This window comes from Xenopus tropicalis, chromosome 6 (genome assembly GCF_000004195.4).
Source record: "Xenopus tropicalis strain Nigerian chromosome 6, UCB_Xtro_10.0, whole genome shotgun sequence".
Classification (NCBI taxonomy): Eukaryota; Metazoa; Chordata; class Amphibia; order Anura; family Pipidae; genus Xenopus; species Xenopus tropicalis.
In genome coordinates, this window is record NC_030682.2 from 70,296,703 (window position 1) to 70,313,781 (window position 17,079).

At 38.2% G+C, this 17,079-nt stretch overlaps 1 protein-coding gene across 12 annotated transcripts in view; it reads right to left on the reverse strand.

Annotated features, from left to right (window-relative positions):
* Nucleotides 1-17,079, reverse strand: part of ctnnd2 (catenin delta 2) — a 494,372-nt gene that overhangs the window by 87,556 nt on the left and 389,737 nt on the right. For 7 of the 12 annotated variants that reach the window (XM_031903678.1, XM_031903682.1, XM_031903680.1 and 4 more), the window contains 2 exons: nucleotides 13,241-13,276; nucleotides 2,350-2,533 (listed from right to left, as the gene is read on the reverse strand). In XM_031903678.1, the coding sequence (XP_031759538.1) occupies nucleotides 2,350-2,533; nucleotides 13,241-13,276 (220 nt within the window). The remainder of the gene's footprint in view (nucleotides 1-2,349; nucleotides 2,534-13,240; nucleotides 13,277-17,079) is intronic. The other 5 variants (XM_031903685.1, XM_031903679.1, XM_031903683.1 and 2 more) reach the window with 1 other exon arrangement.

Genomic DNA, 17,079 nt, shown 5'->3' on the forward strand with positions numbered 1-17,079 from the left:
ACTGTAAATGTCACTGAAGCTGTGTGTGAGGGGAAAAGGCCACTGGGTGAAAGTTGCTATATGTTTTAGGAAAATGTAATGATGCTTGCAAACGGAGGGGATATATGTGATACAAATGGTGGTTTGGGTGGAGGAGAAATACCCAACTTATATACATTGTAGGAAAATATATGGTATACATGTCCAATTAAGTGCATCTCAGAATTATTTGGTAGTTTCTAAAAATGGACAGCAAAAGGGAGAATTATCCCTTTTACACTTCTTCCTTCACATTAACCTAAATCTAAGTATGCTCACTCTGTTCCTTGGTCAGTGATTGGGAGCTCCAACTTAAATAAAATCTACATATACAATATAAACAATATGTTTCAAATGTGATATCAAAGGTGATCACTATACACCTATACAGAAAAAAAAATATTGAAACTTAAAGGACATTTTAACACCAAAAAGATTTTTTTGTCTAACAAAAGAAAACATAATTCCGAGCAACTTTCCAATGTGAATTTACTGAAAATTTTTAGTGCTTTAAATGTTATTTGTAAATGTAACTGCTATTGAAAGCAGCGTTTGTGCTTGTTTGAAATTTGTGCCTATGATTACGTATTTTTTTAATACAAAACAAGTCAGGACTTTTTTTGAGCTCTACAATAAAGACAAGTTTTAGTGGATTAAGGAGTGTGCACCATTTCTCGTTCAGTTATTGTCCTTTAAGGAGAAAAACATTTATTTGGATTGGACAAACTACTATTCTGGAGTTAGAAGAAGGTCTTTTTCCTTCTGAGGTACAGTAATTAGGAATGCCTGTCAGATTCTGCTTCAGAAAAATAAATTAATTCCTTCAAAAGTCTATCTAATCAATCTGGCATGAGTACTTTGTGAATTTGCTCCTAAATGATATGACTTTCACCCCTTCATGCTCTAGTACCTGCATCTTTGGCCTTTGTAAATTACCCTATATGTCTCTTAAACATGTGCCACTCAATCTTTGCTACATTTGTTTTTATATTTTTATACTGTGCATATTTATTTTTATTTAGTGTCAGCATTCCTGTTGTAAAATGACATCGCTGTGAATATACCAACATTATCATCATTAAGATATATATTAAGCAAATACATACTTCACTGAAATTTTAATTCCATTGGTATTTTGATTTTGAATTTATTTGTGTCTGCTGGCATGCCCTTAAATGAGAAGTAGCTCTTAATTCTCCTGCAGTTTGTCCTGCATATATGAACAGCTTTGAGCAATACATAATGATTTTTTTTTAAATAATTTATTATATTGCCATCTTTAGTAACTGCCAGATGATACAGCTCTGTAATATAAAGAGTTGGCTTAATGTATCATTATTTTTGACAGGGTGGCAGAATGATTGTTAATTACAGACTGACGGAGGTCAACAGCTCTAGTACAAGCAATAACTAAACTTTCCTGCAGCTATACACCCCAAGTTAAAATATTAATGAGAATAATGGAATAGTACATTCAGGGAAAACAAATTTAAATTCTTTCTTGCAGTTTGCTTGTGCTGTTCACGATAATGTTGTGTGTACACAGAGGAAAGGTCAGGGTCAGGATTCACATGGTAACATGGTGAACTTAGATTTGATTAAATGTAACATATTTTATGTCAGTATCATAAAGCTGGTTTTGCCATAATAGAACTGCCACATTCAGGTGGTGAGACATAATTCTGATCAAAAGAACTTAAAAAGGCTGTTTACCTTTGAGTTAACTTTTAGCATAATTTAAAAAGTATTCTATTTGCAGATGGTCTTCATTTTCTATTTAAGTTTTTTAATTATTTCACTTTTTGATCAGCAACTCTCCATTTTGGTATTTCAGCAGTTATCTGATTGCCAGGGTCCAAATTACCTTATCAACTAGAAAGTGGTTTTATTAAGAAACAGGAATATGAACAGAAGAGGGCCTGATAATAATAATAAGTAACAATATCATTGCAGCCTTAAAAAGCAATAGTTTTTTTGACTGCTAGGGTCAGTGAAGGAGTTAGAAGAAAGAAATAATTCAAAAACTATAAAAAATAAATAATAAACACCATTTGAAGTTGCTTAGAACTGGCCAATCTATACCATACTAAATTGTGCACAGCCTTCAGCCTTGAAGTACAATACTTGCATTTGAGTAAACAGATATGCACAAATTAAACATTAACCATGACATTACCATCCTATAATTGTGCAAGTTTTTTAAATGCTACTTTTTTAACATCTAACAATTTAATTCACGGTTACTTCTTTAGGCTAGGCTAGTTATTGCCTTAGCTGAGATAAAAAAATATATTTATATTTTAATGAAAAATAAGAAAATGTATCTCTTACCGTAGGCACCCAGTGGCATTACGCAGCACCTGTGATGAATGTAATTGTACTTTGCGGTCGTCCTGAAGTATTGAATTTTCCCACCCGGAATGAGGAATAATCACTGCATTTGTCAACACTGCAAGGGCATCTTGTATGATTGGCATTTTAAGGGCATCACAAGAGGAGAGATTCCACAAGACTCCTAAATTATGTAAAATAGCCATGATTAAAACAACACCATAGGACAGCAATAGTTTATTCCTGTGCTTTTACATTTATTGCATTTTATTACATTTTACTGGGTCAAGGTTTTTAATTATGTATATTTATAAATTAATTTTAGAATTAAAATAATTAGAATAACTTAGAATAAAGTAATGTTAGAAAAACATTTGCCTGTGGACCCCAACCTATATGGATGTCTTCCCTTGGGTGGTCCAAAGCAGTGGCTGGGGAGCTCAGTCTGAAAGTCAGTTTGGTTGAAATGTGGAAAGAAATGACTATTTGTTGTTCTAAATCAGTGATCCCCAACCAGTGGCTCAGGAGCAACATGTTGCTCACCAACCTCTTGAATGTTGCTCCCAGTGGCCTCAAAGAAGGTGCCCATTTTTTAATTTCTGGCTTAGAGGCAAGTTTTGGTTGCAGAAAACCAGATGTTCTGCCAAACTGTTTTTTTGCAGGCTGCCAGTCTACAAACCGGATTCCAAAAAAGTTGGGACACTAAACAAATTGTGAATAAAAACTGAACGCAATGATGTGGAGGTGCCAACTTCTAATATTTTATTCAGAATAGAACATAAATCACGGAACAAAAGTTTAAACTGAGAAAATGTACCATTTTAAGGGAAAAATATGTTGATTCAGAATTTCATGTGTCAACAAATCCCAAAAAAGTTGGGACAAGTAGCAATAAGAGGCTGGAAAAAGTAAATTTGAGCATAACGAAGAGCTGGACGACCAAAAAACACTAATTAGGTCAATTGGCAACATGATTGGGTATAAAAAGAGCTTCTCAGAGTGGCAGTGTCTCTCAGAAGCCAAGATGGGTAGAGGATCACCATTTCCCACAATGTTGCGCAGAAAGATAGTGGAGCAATATCAGTGAAAAATTGCAAAGAAGTGAACACAATCCACTGTGCCATCCGCCGTTGCCAGCTGAAACTCTACAGTGCAAAGAAGAAGCCATTTCTAAGCAAGATCCACAAGCTCAGGCGTTTTCACTGGGCCAGGGATCATTTAAAATGGAGTGTGGCAAAATGGAAGACTGTTCTGTGGTCTGACGAGTCACGATTCAAAGTTCTTTTTGGAAATCTGGGACGCCATGTCATCCGGACCAAAGAGGACAAGGACAACCCAAGTTGTTATCAACGCTCAGTTCAGAAGCCAGCATCTCTGTTGGTATGGGGTTGCATGAGTGCGTGTGGCATGGGCAGCTTGCATGTCTGGAAAGGCAGCATCACTGCAGAAAAATATATTCAGGTTCTAGAACAACATATGCTCCCATCCAGATGTCATCTCTTTCAGGGAAGACCCTGCATTTTTCAAAAAGATAATGCCAGACCACATTCTGCATCAATCACAACATCATGGCTGCGTAGGAGAAGGATCCGGGTACTGAAATGGCCAGTCTGCAGTCCAGATCTTTCACCTATAGAGAACATTTGGTGCATCATAAAGAGGAAGGTGCGACAAAGAAGGCCCAAGACGATTGAACAGTTAGAGGCCTGTATTAGACAAGAATGGGAGAGCATTCCTATTGCTAAACTTGAGAAACTGGTCTCCTCGGTCCCCAGACGTCTGTTGAGTGTTGTAAGAAGAAGGGGAGATGCCACACAGTGGTGAAAATGGCCTTTGTTGACACCATGAAATTCTGAATCAACATATTTTTCCCTTAAAATGGTAAATTTTCTCAGTTTAAACTTTTGTTCCGTGATTTATGTTCTATTCTGAATAAAATATTAGAAGTTGGCACCTCCACATCATTGCGTTCAGTTTTTATTCACAATTTGTTTAGTGTCCCAACTTTTTTGGAATCCGGGTTGTACATATGGGCTACCAAATAACCAACCACAGCCCATATTTTGTACCACAGGTACATTTTTCATGCTTGTGTTGCTTCTCAATAGTAATGATCAAATCTGTCTCATTTCGTTTGCCAAAAAATGTGTGAAACTGTGAGAAAAAAATCTTTTTTGACGGGAACTTTAATCCAAAAAGGTTAAAAATCCTATGGCCTAGGGGCATTGTACACAGATAATAAGTACAATAACCAATAATTCATATATGTTAGACCTGAAATAGTACAGAAAATTGCACCTGCAGATTTTTTTACATATTTAGAATCCATATTTGGTACCTTTAACAATTGTTTTTATAGTAAAATTGTTTTAAAATATATTTATTCAATGATAGAATTTCATCCGATACTACCTACCATACCAATTTTACTTTAAAAAAAATAAGTCTAAAAAAAAATCTAAATAAATCTAAAGAATATATTGTGTAAATATATTATGCAAAGTTTTATTTGCATAGATGCAAATAAAAACATATAACCTGTACAAAAAAGGCACAAAATATATTATAAAATGTTTAGAATCGTGACTATAAATAGCAGCTTGCTTGCACAGATATCACAGGCATCAAATATTTTCTTTCAAATACTTTTTTTTTAATTTCCCTTGATGATGGACTGTTATACTTAATCTGGAAAACAAGCAAGATATTTAAGCAAACTAATTTAGGGATGTCCAAAGCCTGTGAGTATATTACACTGCCAAGGGTATGTCAACTATAGAGGTATTGAACAAAATGTTAAATAATTGAAAAACCAGAAAAAATTTAAAAATGAAAACTAATTTCAAATTGTTTCACAATATCTGCTTTCGTTATACTAAAAGTTCATTTTCCCCACTAGTATCCTAATCATGAACATTTGAGGGGTGAATCATGCCCCTGCAGAAAGGTAGTTTACTTTCTATATCCCTTTTTTGAGGCACAACCCATATGAGGCTGTTTTAAGGCATAATGTGCTGTTAGCTCTTATCTAGTCAGTCGATATATATGATTATACCTTAAAGCGATACTGATATCAGAAAACTTTATTCTTTACATCTATCTTAACGTTGTTGTTGCATGCTATTATAATTTTGCCTTAATAGTATTTGCCTGGGTGCTTTTATATTATCTATCTGATCCCCTATGTTCCTCTATAAGGGGGCTGCCATATTTGTGTAGCAGAAGTCTGTTAGCTTTAAAGGAGAAGGAAAGGCTAGTAAAGAGTTAATCTCAAGCTGCAGGCATACCTTTAGTTGTTTTAATAGTGCCCTTAAATCTCCCCATATTTCACCTGTTCATAAGATCTGAAGCCAAACAAGAAGAAAAAACACTGAGCTGTGTAAAGAAAGTTCCCATAATGCCTCACTCCTGCACAGACACCCAGACCAAGTGAACATGCTCAGTTAGTAAGAGTATGAGTCAGCTTCCTGCTATTTGGCTCAGATCCACATTCCTAAGGGGGGGGGGGGAATGAGTTCTTAGCATTCTTGAGGGAGGGGGGAGCAGGAAAGAGCAGAGAACAGAGAGCTGCGTGTCTCTGTCACAGGAATTACAAACACAACTAATCTTTTTTCAGAGAAGTCAGTGCAGAGTTTCTGTGAGTGCTTATGGCTGTATTTACATAGACCTTTCTGATAAAGCTTACTTAGTTTTTACCTTCCTTTCTCCTTTAAAACCTATAGAAGGGACAGTCAGGTTGGCAAAACAGTCAGGTTTAGGAACTTCAGGTAACAATTACTTACAAAAACAGTCCTATCAGTGACAAATAATCAACATGACCTATAGTTTTTTGTACATTCATATTTTGAAAAGTACTTTTTGGTGTTAGTATCACTTTCAAGGGATACTGTCATGACTGTGATGGTGTAGTTTATATTTTTTAAATTGCTTTATATTACACATTTGTCATTGTAAATTATTATGTTGGGTTGAAAACCCCAACATACTGTTCTTCGACTTTAGCTTATTCTTCCGCTTCTTCTTCTTCTTCTTCTTCTTCTTCTTAGCGCCCCCCATTTTCTAAACGCTACTCCTCCTACAGTTTAAGGGGTACAATACCCAAACTCCCCACACATCTTCGCCCTATAGCGGAGCAGGTTGCTTGTGCTTTTCTAAGCGATCCGGCGCCGCTCCGAACCCCCCAATTTTCCCATTGACTTTGACAGGGAAGATTTTCAAACTGCTGCCACGCTTACAGCTTTGAAGCTACACCACCCAAACTTGAATAACATAATCATGGGGTCACCCCAAATGAAGCAGCAACATTTGTTGGATGACCCCAAAGTGGGAGGGGCCAACAACAGCCAATCAAATTTTAATCATTGACTTTAATGGGAAATTGAAACTGCTGCCAATCTTACAGCTTTGAGGCTTCACTCCCCAAACTTGAATCACATAGTCATGGGATGCCCAAAAGTGGGTGGAGCTGTGAACTGCCAATCAGATTTTACCTATTGATTTGGCGGAAATTCAACCTGCTGCCAGTCTCACAGTAATAACGTCGGGGTCCCCAAACTTTTTACACTTGGTCACTAGGGGACTGCAGTTTTAGTTTTGAAAAGTGGGCGGGGCCACCAACAGCCAATCAAATTTCACCTATTGATTTTTATTGGTTTGATGCCAGATTTTCCAAACTTTGCACAGTCAGTCACTGGGTGACTACGCATTCAGGTTTTTTTTTCTTTTTTTAAACCCGCAAAGTGGGAGGGGCCAACAGCAGCCAATCATATTGTACCCATTGACTTTTATGGGGAAATTGAAACTGCTGCCAAACTTACAGCTTTGAGGCTACACTCCCCAAACTTGAATCACACAGTCATGGGCTCAGCCTGAATGAATATATGATGATTGTTGGATGCCCAAAAGTGGGCGGAGATGTAAACAGCCAATCAGATTTTACCTATTGACTTGGCAGATATCAAACCTGCTGCCATTCTCACAGTAATAACACCGGGATCCCCAAACTTTGCAGAGTTAAGCACCAGGTAACTGTGGTTCAAGGTAAGAAAAAGTGGGCGGAGCCACCAACAGCCAATCAAAGTTTACCTATTGACTTTCAATGGGGAAATCCAACCTGCTGCCATTCTCACAGTACTAACACCAGGGTCCCCAAACTTTTCACAGTTGGTCACTAGGGGACCGCAATTTTAGTTTTGAAAAGTGGGCAGAGCCACCAACAGCCAATCAGAGTTTACCTATTGATTTTTATTGGTTTGTTGCCAGGCTTCCCAAACTTTGCATAGTCAGACACTGGGTGACTTCGCATTTAAAGTTTTTTGTATTTTTGTAAGTGGGCGGAGCCACCAACAGCCAATCAGAGTTTACCTATTGACTCTCAATGGGGAAATTCAACCTGCTGCCATTCTCACAGAATTAACACAAGGTTCCCCAAACTTTTCACAGTTGGTCACTAGGGGACCGCAATTTTAGTTTTGAAAAGTGGGCAGAGCCACCAACAGCCAATCAGAGTTTACCTATTGATTTTTATTGGTTTGTTGCCAGGCTTCCCAAACTTTGCATAGTCAGACACTGGGTGACTTCGCATTTAAGGTTTTTTGTATTTTTGTAAGTGGGCAGAGCCATCAACAGCCAATCAGAGTTTACATATTGACTCTAAATGGGGAAATTTAACCTGCTGCCATTCTCACAGTATTAACTCCAGGGTCCCCAAACTTTTCACAGTTGGTCACTAGAGGACTAAAGTTTTAGTTTTGAAAAAGTGGGCGGGGCCACCAACAGCCAATCAGATTTCACCTATTGAATTTTATTGGTTTGATGCCAGGGTTCGCAAACTTTGCACAGTCAGTCACTGCGTGACTTTGTACTCAAGGTTAGAAAAAGTGGGCGGGGCCGCCAAAAGCCAATCACATTTCTTTCATTGTTTTCAGTGGGAAAATTTTAACTGTTGCCATTCTCACATGTTTAATGTCAGGGTCCCCAAACTTTGCACAGTTTGTCACTAGGTGACTATGTTCCAAGTTTAGAAAAGTGGGTGGGGCCAACAACAACCAATTAGATTTCACCTATAGACTTCATATGTTTAAATTTAAACTAATTCTTTAAATATTAATACTAATGTCTCCAAACTTTGCAGAGCTAGTCACCTGGTAACTGCAGTTCAGAGTTAGAAAAAGTGGGTGGAGCCAACAACAGCCAATCAGATTTTACCTATTGATTTTCAATGGGAAATTCAACCTGCTGCCAATCTCACAGTATTAACACCAGGGTCACTAGGGAACTGCATTTTTAGGTTTTAAAAAGTGGGTGGAGCCACCAACAGCCAATCAGACTTCACCTATTGAATTTTTTTTGTTTATATTTAAAATGTTGCTTTTCTCACACTATTTATGTCAGGGTTCCCAAACAAGTGGGAGGAGCCACCAACAGCCAATCCATTTCCACCCATTAGATTTCCTTGGTTTATATTTAAACTGATGCCATTATTTAAATATTAATTCCAGGGTTGTTAAAGTTTCCAGAGTTAGTCACTGAGTATTTGCCATTCAAAGTTAGAAAAAAGTGGGTGGAGCCACCAACAGCCAATAACATTTCACCTATTTACTTTCAATGGTGAAGTGTAAAATGCTGTCAGCCTCACAATGAATGCCCGAGTCCCCAAAATTTGCAAAGTTGGTCACTGGGGGACTGCAGTTCAAAAATAGGAAAAGTAGGTTGGTCCACTAACAGCCAATCAGATTTCATCCATTGAATTTTATTGGTTTAAATTTAAAATGCTGTCATTCTCAAACTATTTATGCCGGGTGCCCACTGTTTGTCACTGGGTGACTTCGACATAAGGTTAGAAAAAGTGGGCGGAACCACCAATCACAATTCACCTATTGACTTTTATTGGTGTAATTGCTGCCGCTCTTTAACTATTAATCCTAGGGCCCCTAAACTTCGCAGAGTTAGTCACTGGGTAACTGCAGTTTCAGGTTAGAAAAAGGGGGTGGAACCACCAACCGCCAATCAGATGTCATTGACTTTCAGTGGGGAAATTTGAGTTGCTGCCATGCAGACACTATTAAAACCAGGGCCCCAAACTTTGCACAGTGGCTTTTACTGTATAACTGAGGTCCAAGGTCAGAGAAAGTGGGCAGAGCCCATTCAGTGACTTCATGTTTTTCAACCCAACATGAAGTTTGTTCTCAAACTTCCCTTTCTAGTTCATTCTACTATTTAAAATGGTATTTTCAAACAAATTCATTTTTTTTTTAGTTTTAAAAAAGGTATGCAGTCAGCCATCTCAGTTCATTATAAATGATTCATACAGGGCACAATTTAAGGGTATTTAGAGTCCCTTTGTTGCCCACAGGGTGTGTAATTTCCCACCAGTGATAAAATACACTTTTTGACATTGCCCTTAAAGTAATGAAAGGCAGCATGGACTGTTTTGCCTTTTTCTCTACTTGCTAAAATATAGGATGGTTTCTTTACCCACACATACTATCAGCCTAAAGCTGAGTAGCAATGGCAGTTTTAAATAAGGAAGCTATAATTAGTTTAGGCAGCTGATTTCTTCAAATGAGGTATCAAGAAGGTCTGTTATCTTGGTATAGTACTTTCCCATTGTTGTTAGGCTTACTGGACTTTGCCTATGCCTGTGTGATATTAGCTGCTTGGTGTGTGTGTGGTGGAGGATAGGGGCATTTACTGCATTATCCTCCCTTTTCTGGTGATCACTCACTATCCCAAACTCTGATCTCTGAATCTGACTAAAAAGAAAATACTCCGCAACATCACTAATAAATATCAAACAAGAGTCATGTGGTTTACTATTATCCTTGAATAACCACTAGTGCTTTTTGATGGCTGATTCATGTTTAATAGCTAGTCATACTGTAGGATTAAGGTACTCTAGAAGGTACTTGATGCATCTTCACAAAGAAATGACATAACTTGGCAAAGTAAGCAGTTAAGTGTCAGTGTTATTGCTGTTACTTTTCATTGTGTTTTGTTTAACTTCTCAGTCCAGAAATAGTTGCTAACATCATTTCCAATGTTTTTATTTTAATCATTTATATTTTTAGAAGTAGATTTATATTACAGTGAATATATATATATATATATATATATATATATATATATATACATACATACAGGTATGGGACCTATTATCCAGAATGCTCCGGATCTCCATACCTTAAATCTACTAAAACAATAATTTAAATATTAATTAAACCCAATAGGATTATTTTGCTTCCAGTAAGGATTAATCTTAGTTTGGATCAAGTACAAGGTACAGTTTTAGTTTTATTATAACACAGAAAAAGGAAATCAAAAATGTGGATTATTTGCCTATAACGGAGTTTATGGAAAATGGTCTTTCCCTAATTCATAACTTACTGGATAACAGGTTTCTGGATAACGGATCAAATATCTGTATGTATATATTTGTACAACAGGTGGGCCCTGGTGGCCCAGACCCGATCCCTGTCGCCGCTCCCAGGCTGCCGGTTTCCTTCCCCTGATGGGTTGAAAGTTTCGCGCTCAGGGGAGGATGTCGGACAGGTGGCGGTGGCCCCTGTGGGGGTACCTTGGGGGTCCCAGTGGGCCCTGCACCCCCCCAGACTGACCCTGCTTACAGAAATTGACGCACTCCCAAGACTGCGGCATATGCAATCACAAACATAGTAACATGATGATGTGGATCGAATAAAACAGGATGGACGTGAGCCAAGGCACACCATCGGACCACTAATCAGTAATAAAAAGCAAACACAAGCAGGGCAGTATATTGTTGCACAATGATTCAGTCAAGTGTCAGATCGCACAAGGCAGAAAAATATGATAATGGCCCCTTATTACCAAATAAAAGCAGACACAATAAGAGCCAACTTGCCAACCACACAGGGAGAAGCCAAATCCGGACTTATTGAGAGGAACATTCTAGGGTTATATATGTGTGGGTGTGTTCCTTGCAGCAGGATGATGAAAAGCTAGCGCTCTAGGTGGCAAAGTGACAGATGAGATTTAATGTTAATAAATGTAATGGACCTGGGATGTAAAATATGCAAGCTAATTATACAACATTGGAACTGCATTTATAAATGGAGAAGTACCTAGGGGTACTTGTGGATTAAAAACTTGCCTGTAGCCAGTGGTGGATTAATAGTATGTGGGGCCCCTAGGCTACACTTTGTACAGGCCCCCCTTCAAAAACTGCAATGACACTGAAGGAGGATGTGTAATCTCTTTGCTCCCTCCCCACACCCTTGTTTGTATTAACTCTGCTGGAACAGGTGTGGGCTAGGAATGACAGGGCTGCCAGTGTATGGAGAGGTGACTTAATTGCTACACTGGAACAGTGCTTTATTTCTCTAGCAGACAGCTGCCATCATGTACGGATTACAGGGCAGCTCTCCATGCTGTGTCGGGTTCAGCTCATGCAGTGTTGGACTGGGCTGCCGAGGTACCGGGAAAAAAACCCAGTGGGCCCCGACCCTAGTGGGCCCCAGCGGCCCACATCTGATCCCCCCCAGGGCACTCCCACGATCCGCTGTCTCCCTCCACTGATGCGCGAAAGGTAAGTTAGTGCTATTAGGAGCACTCAGGGCAGGGGGTCGGAGGGTGTTGGGGCCCTCTGTGGAGGGGTATGGGTGAAGGTGGCAGGGGCCATTGGGGGGTGCAGGGGCCCCTGAGGCAGAAGCCCCGGTGGGCCCTGCACCCCCCAGTCCAACCCTGAGCTCATGCCAGTGATGTCACTGACGTGTGCTGAACACAACACAGCATAGACAGTTGACAGCTGACACACTCCGGCACACCAGCACAAATAATAATTAATAAAACAATAAGTAGAGCTGAAAAATAATAATTTAAAAAACTATATTGGCCCCCCTGATCACATGTGCCCCTAGGCTTATGGTTAATCCACCCCTGCCTGTAGCAAGCAATGCCAGTCAGCAGCTGCAAGAACAAACAAAGTTTGGAGCTGCATTAAAAGAGGCATAGATTTAAGGTTTGAGAGTGTAATTCCTTCCCTTTACAGAGCACTGGTAAGGCTCCATCTAGAATATGAAGTGCTATTTTTATATCCAATGCTCAATCGGGGTATTATTGAATTAAAGGATTGAATAAAGGATTAAACTCAGCGGACTTGTGTCTTTTTCAACTTATATTACCATTGTTATGGACATTTCAGATACCAAAAGTCATTTGAGGTAAATGGGTAAGGTTTATTTAGATGCGTACATGGGTTCTGAGCAAAAGATAGTCAGAACAACAGAACAAAGACAGCACAGGGTTTTATAGACTTTGTGACAGTAGCATATGTCATAAGAAACATATGAGCATAGGTGTTACCAGTTTACCAGTGCACATGCATAGAAATATCTGTTCACAGCACAGAAAACAAGGTTTTTGCCAAATAGGTTGTTCTGTCTTCAAGGCTATAGTTGACGTAACTAAGGCTAGCTTGAGAACAGAATCCATTAAACCTTAGGTACTGCATACTGTAAGTATGTGTAGCACGCCATCATGTGAAACATTTATTTACTACAACTTGTTTACATGTTTACAGATTCCCATCAGTGTCACTGGTTGCTAGATAGCCATGAAATTGCAGTGGACATTGAAATGGACAATGTTGCCATTTCTTTGGGACCCTTTGTTTGATCTGTCTTTGTAAGTTACTTTTGAAATGTTCTTTTAACAAAGAAATGAAGATCAGGGGCTGGTTTATGAAATACAAAACAGGGATTTCCAACTGTTTAGTTTATTTCCCATTTAACAATAGTTTACTGACTGTCACAAACATTTTCCAGAGAGTCAGTTAAACATTGACACATTTATAATATGTAATATCTGTGTCAATCAGAATGACTTTGGGGATATATTAGTCAGAGCTGCTCACCTGTCTGAATCCTGACTCCCCAATTCGTATTACATGCTGGAAGAAAGGATTTGGACAGTTATTTTCAGAGCTGGAAGGAATTTACTAAGCCTTAAAGTTATAAACATATGTATAGCATTAACCAAAAAAAAATAAAAGAAGACCTTGCAGAAAAGATGTGCGTATTGAATGCAAAATCCTCCTTGATGTGTTTATTGAATGCAAAATCCTTCTTTTCTTTAAAATACAAACGAATTCATATTTTGTTTATCCTTTTTACCTCCCATCTCCTAGTTTAAAAATATATAATTGTATGTCTTTTTATGCATGAACATGCAACTCCCTTTCCCTGTTTGCTATCTGTGTATCAGGCTTATAGATTAAAAAGAAGTTCCAATGGACACGAGGGCACCCACTCCGTTTAGAAGAAGGGAGGTTCCGTTTAAATATTCAGAAAGGATTTTTTACTGTGAGAGCTGTGAAGTTGTGGAATTCCCTCCCCGAATCAGTCATGCTGGCTGATACATTATATAGCTTTAAGAAAGGGCTGGATGGATTCTTAGCATGTGAGGGAATACGGGGTTATGGGAGATAGCTCTTAGTACAAGTTGATCCAGGGACTGGTCTGATTGCCATCTTGGAGTCAGGAAGGAATTTTTTCCCCTCTGCGGCAAATTAGAGAGGGTTCAGATGGGTTTTTTTGCCTTCCTCTGGATCAACTAGAAGTTAGGCAGGTTATATATATAGTCATTATGGTTGAACGTGATGGACGTATGTCTTTTTTCAACCCAACTTAACTATGTTACTAAGTTAATAATGTACAGGTATGGGACCTGTTATCCAGAATGCTCAGGACCTGGGATTTTCCGCATAAGGGATCTGTCTGTAATTTGGATCTCCGTAACTTAAGTCTGCTAAAAATCATTTAAATATAAAATAAACCCAACAGGACTGTTTTGCCTCCAATAAGGATTAATTATATCTTAGTTGGGATGAAATACAAGGTTCTGTTTTATAATTACAGAGAAAAAGGAAATCATTTTAAAAAATTTGAATTATTTGTTTATAATGGAGTCTATTGGGCTGATTCACAAAAGTGCGTTAAAACGAGCGCTATTTATATCATGCGGTAAAAATTTTATCGCGTCTAATTTTTCGCGTCTTAATGCATGATATTTGTGTTAATTTAGACGCTTGCGTTATTTAAGTCGCGAATACTATTTTCGTGCGGTATTTGATGAAACGCGCTACTTATCACGCGCGCTAATTAACACACGTGCACTACTTTTCGCGCGCATGCCATATTAGCCATACACAGCATTACGTTCGTAAAACTGCTTTTTTTGAATATGACCATTTCCCTGCAAACTGGAGGCTACATCACTCTAGGGCCAACACATACTTGAATAAATAACACTGCAAAGTCCATATTGTGTTGCCAAAAGCTCATGAACTGTACTTTTCTATAATTACTGCCTGCCCCAAGTAGGTGTGAGATATTTAGCGTGTCCAAGTGTTTGTGAATCACGTGTTAGTATTATTTCTGCACCCTAATTAACGTAATGCAGCAAAATTAACGCATGCGGTTGCGCGCTATTTAACGCACACGATATGCGACTTAAAGCATGCGATAATACATTAGCGAATTGCGCTTTTTTTGTGTATCAAAAAGCATGCGATAAGCGTTATCGTACTTTAGTGAATCAACCCTAATGGGAGATGGCCTTTCCGTTATTCGGAACTTTCTGGATAACGGGTTTCCGGATAAGGGATCCCATACCATACAGTTGCTGAAGAACCAAGTAGAAGTGCAAATTAAAACTCTAAGGAATTAATTTTCACTGCTCTGCATTCTTAATGCAACAATAAATAAACACATGGAGTGTCTTAACTTTGAGAGCCTCAACCCCCCCCCTCCGCCCACAGGTGAAATCACAGATGAAATCACAGATGAAATCGTAGGTCACCTGCAGGGCAAAAATAATTGTCTTACACTTGCATACTAGTAACCCCTAGCAACAAATTAAACAGCTGACCAGTATATGCTACCTGCTGACTGGTTGCTATGGGTTACTAAACAAGAAGAACACATTTCTGCGCATGCGCACCAAAACCAGAGGGGGGGGGAGGGCACGATGCAGGTGCGAGGTGGCCAAACGGGTTACCTAGGGCGCCCAGTTGGCTCAGCCCGCCCCTGGTCCAGTCAAGAGTATTTATGGTCCCTTTAATTTTTTTTTCAATGAGTAGATCTCCTAGGGCAGTATATTGCAAAACTGTAGTGTACTTATTTGAAAGAAATTAAAGTAAAAGTAAAACAAGGAATATAAAACGTATTTTTAATTGGCAACTGTAAAATTGGGTTACAAATAAATAGCTAGTATTTTAGATAAGCTACATTATATAATAGAATTAATTTGCTCAAAACAGTTAAAATTGAAAATAAATACAGGTATAGGACCCATTATCCAGAATGCTCGAGACCAAGGGTATTCCGGATAAGGGGTCTTTCCGTAATTTGGACCTCCATACCTTAAGTCTACTAAAAAACAATAAAAAATTAATTAAACCCAATAGGACTGTTTTGCCTCCAAAAAGGTTTCATTATATTTTAGCTGGGATTAAATACAATGTCCTGTTTTATTATTACAGAGAAAAAGGAAATACATTTTAAAAATCTGAATTATTTGATTAAGATGGAGTCTATGGGAGACAAGCTTTCCGTAATTTGGAGCTTTCTGGATAACGAGTTTCCGGATAACAGATCCCATACCTGTAAATGTCAGATCTTACAAAAGACAGCTTTTGCAGGATTTAATTTAAATTGTTTTGTCTAGTAATATCTCTATGAGTTAGAGCTGTTAGCCCAATAATGGAAAATCTTGTAAATCACGACAGTGGGCATTTAGGCCCGCATGGTATAATCTTTCTAAATAGATCAGATCAAATTATCTCTGTCTGAAAAGAGAATAAAGAGAAAATGTAACTGGATTTAACATTTCTATAGCTTTGAGATATAAGTTTGAAAACAAATGCCTTTTTATCTTGATTCCTGCCTTGATTAAAACTAAAGATTTGTGCCCACACTTTAGTACCCTTTTAGAAGGAAATATTACATTTTCTGTTAAAGTATAGTATTAAATAGTGATGAGCTTCGCCATAGGATTGGCAAAACACATTTGTCGCGCAATTTTTTTGTCGCCCGCGTCCTTTTTGGTCACCCGCTTTTTTTGTTGTATGCCCTTTTTGACGTGAGCAATTTTTTTATACACGCAAATCTTTAGACAGCGAATTTTCACAAAATTTTGCAAAACAATTCACCAATGGCGAAATGCGGAAATTCGCTGCGAATCCATCCCTGCCGAAAAAATTCGCTCATCACTAGTATTAAACTGTATGTGATAACATCAAACAAAATAACTTTTACAGTGCATTTGCAATTACATTGAAGAAATAATCTCTCAGGAAATGTTGACTCCTTTAAAAATGCCTTAATAGATGGCTGCCAGATCTCTGAAGAAAATTTTTTTATTGCAAGGCAATTTCATGATAAAGTTGCCTGCATAATATAATGGAGAAAAATATAAATTATATCTGTTCACAAGATGTGTTCTGATGTCAGACTTTGTTGTCTAAAACTTAAAGACACACCTACATGTTACTTCAGATGCAATAAAAAGCTAACCCAAGCAACTGAAAACTGCTTCTCTCCCAAACCACATGACCACAAAACACATTTCTGACTGTATTAAAACCATTAAAAAACACCACGCTCACTAACTAACATTAGTGGAAACCAGAAGCATGTGGACCTGGAGGAAAAGATGGAAGAAAGAAAGATACCATCCAACTCAAGCTCATAT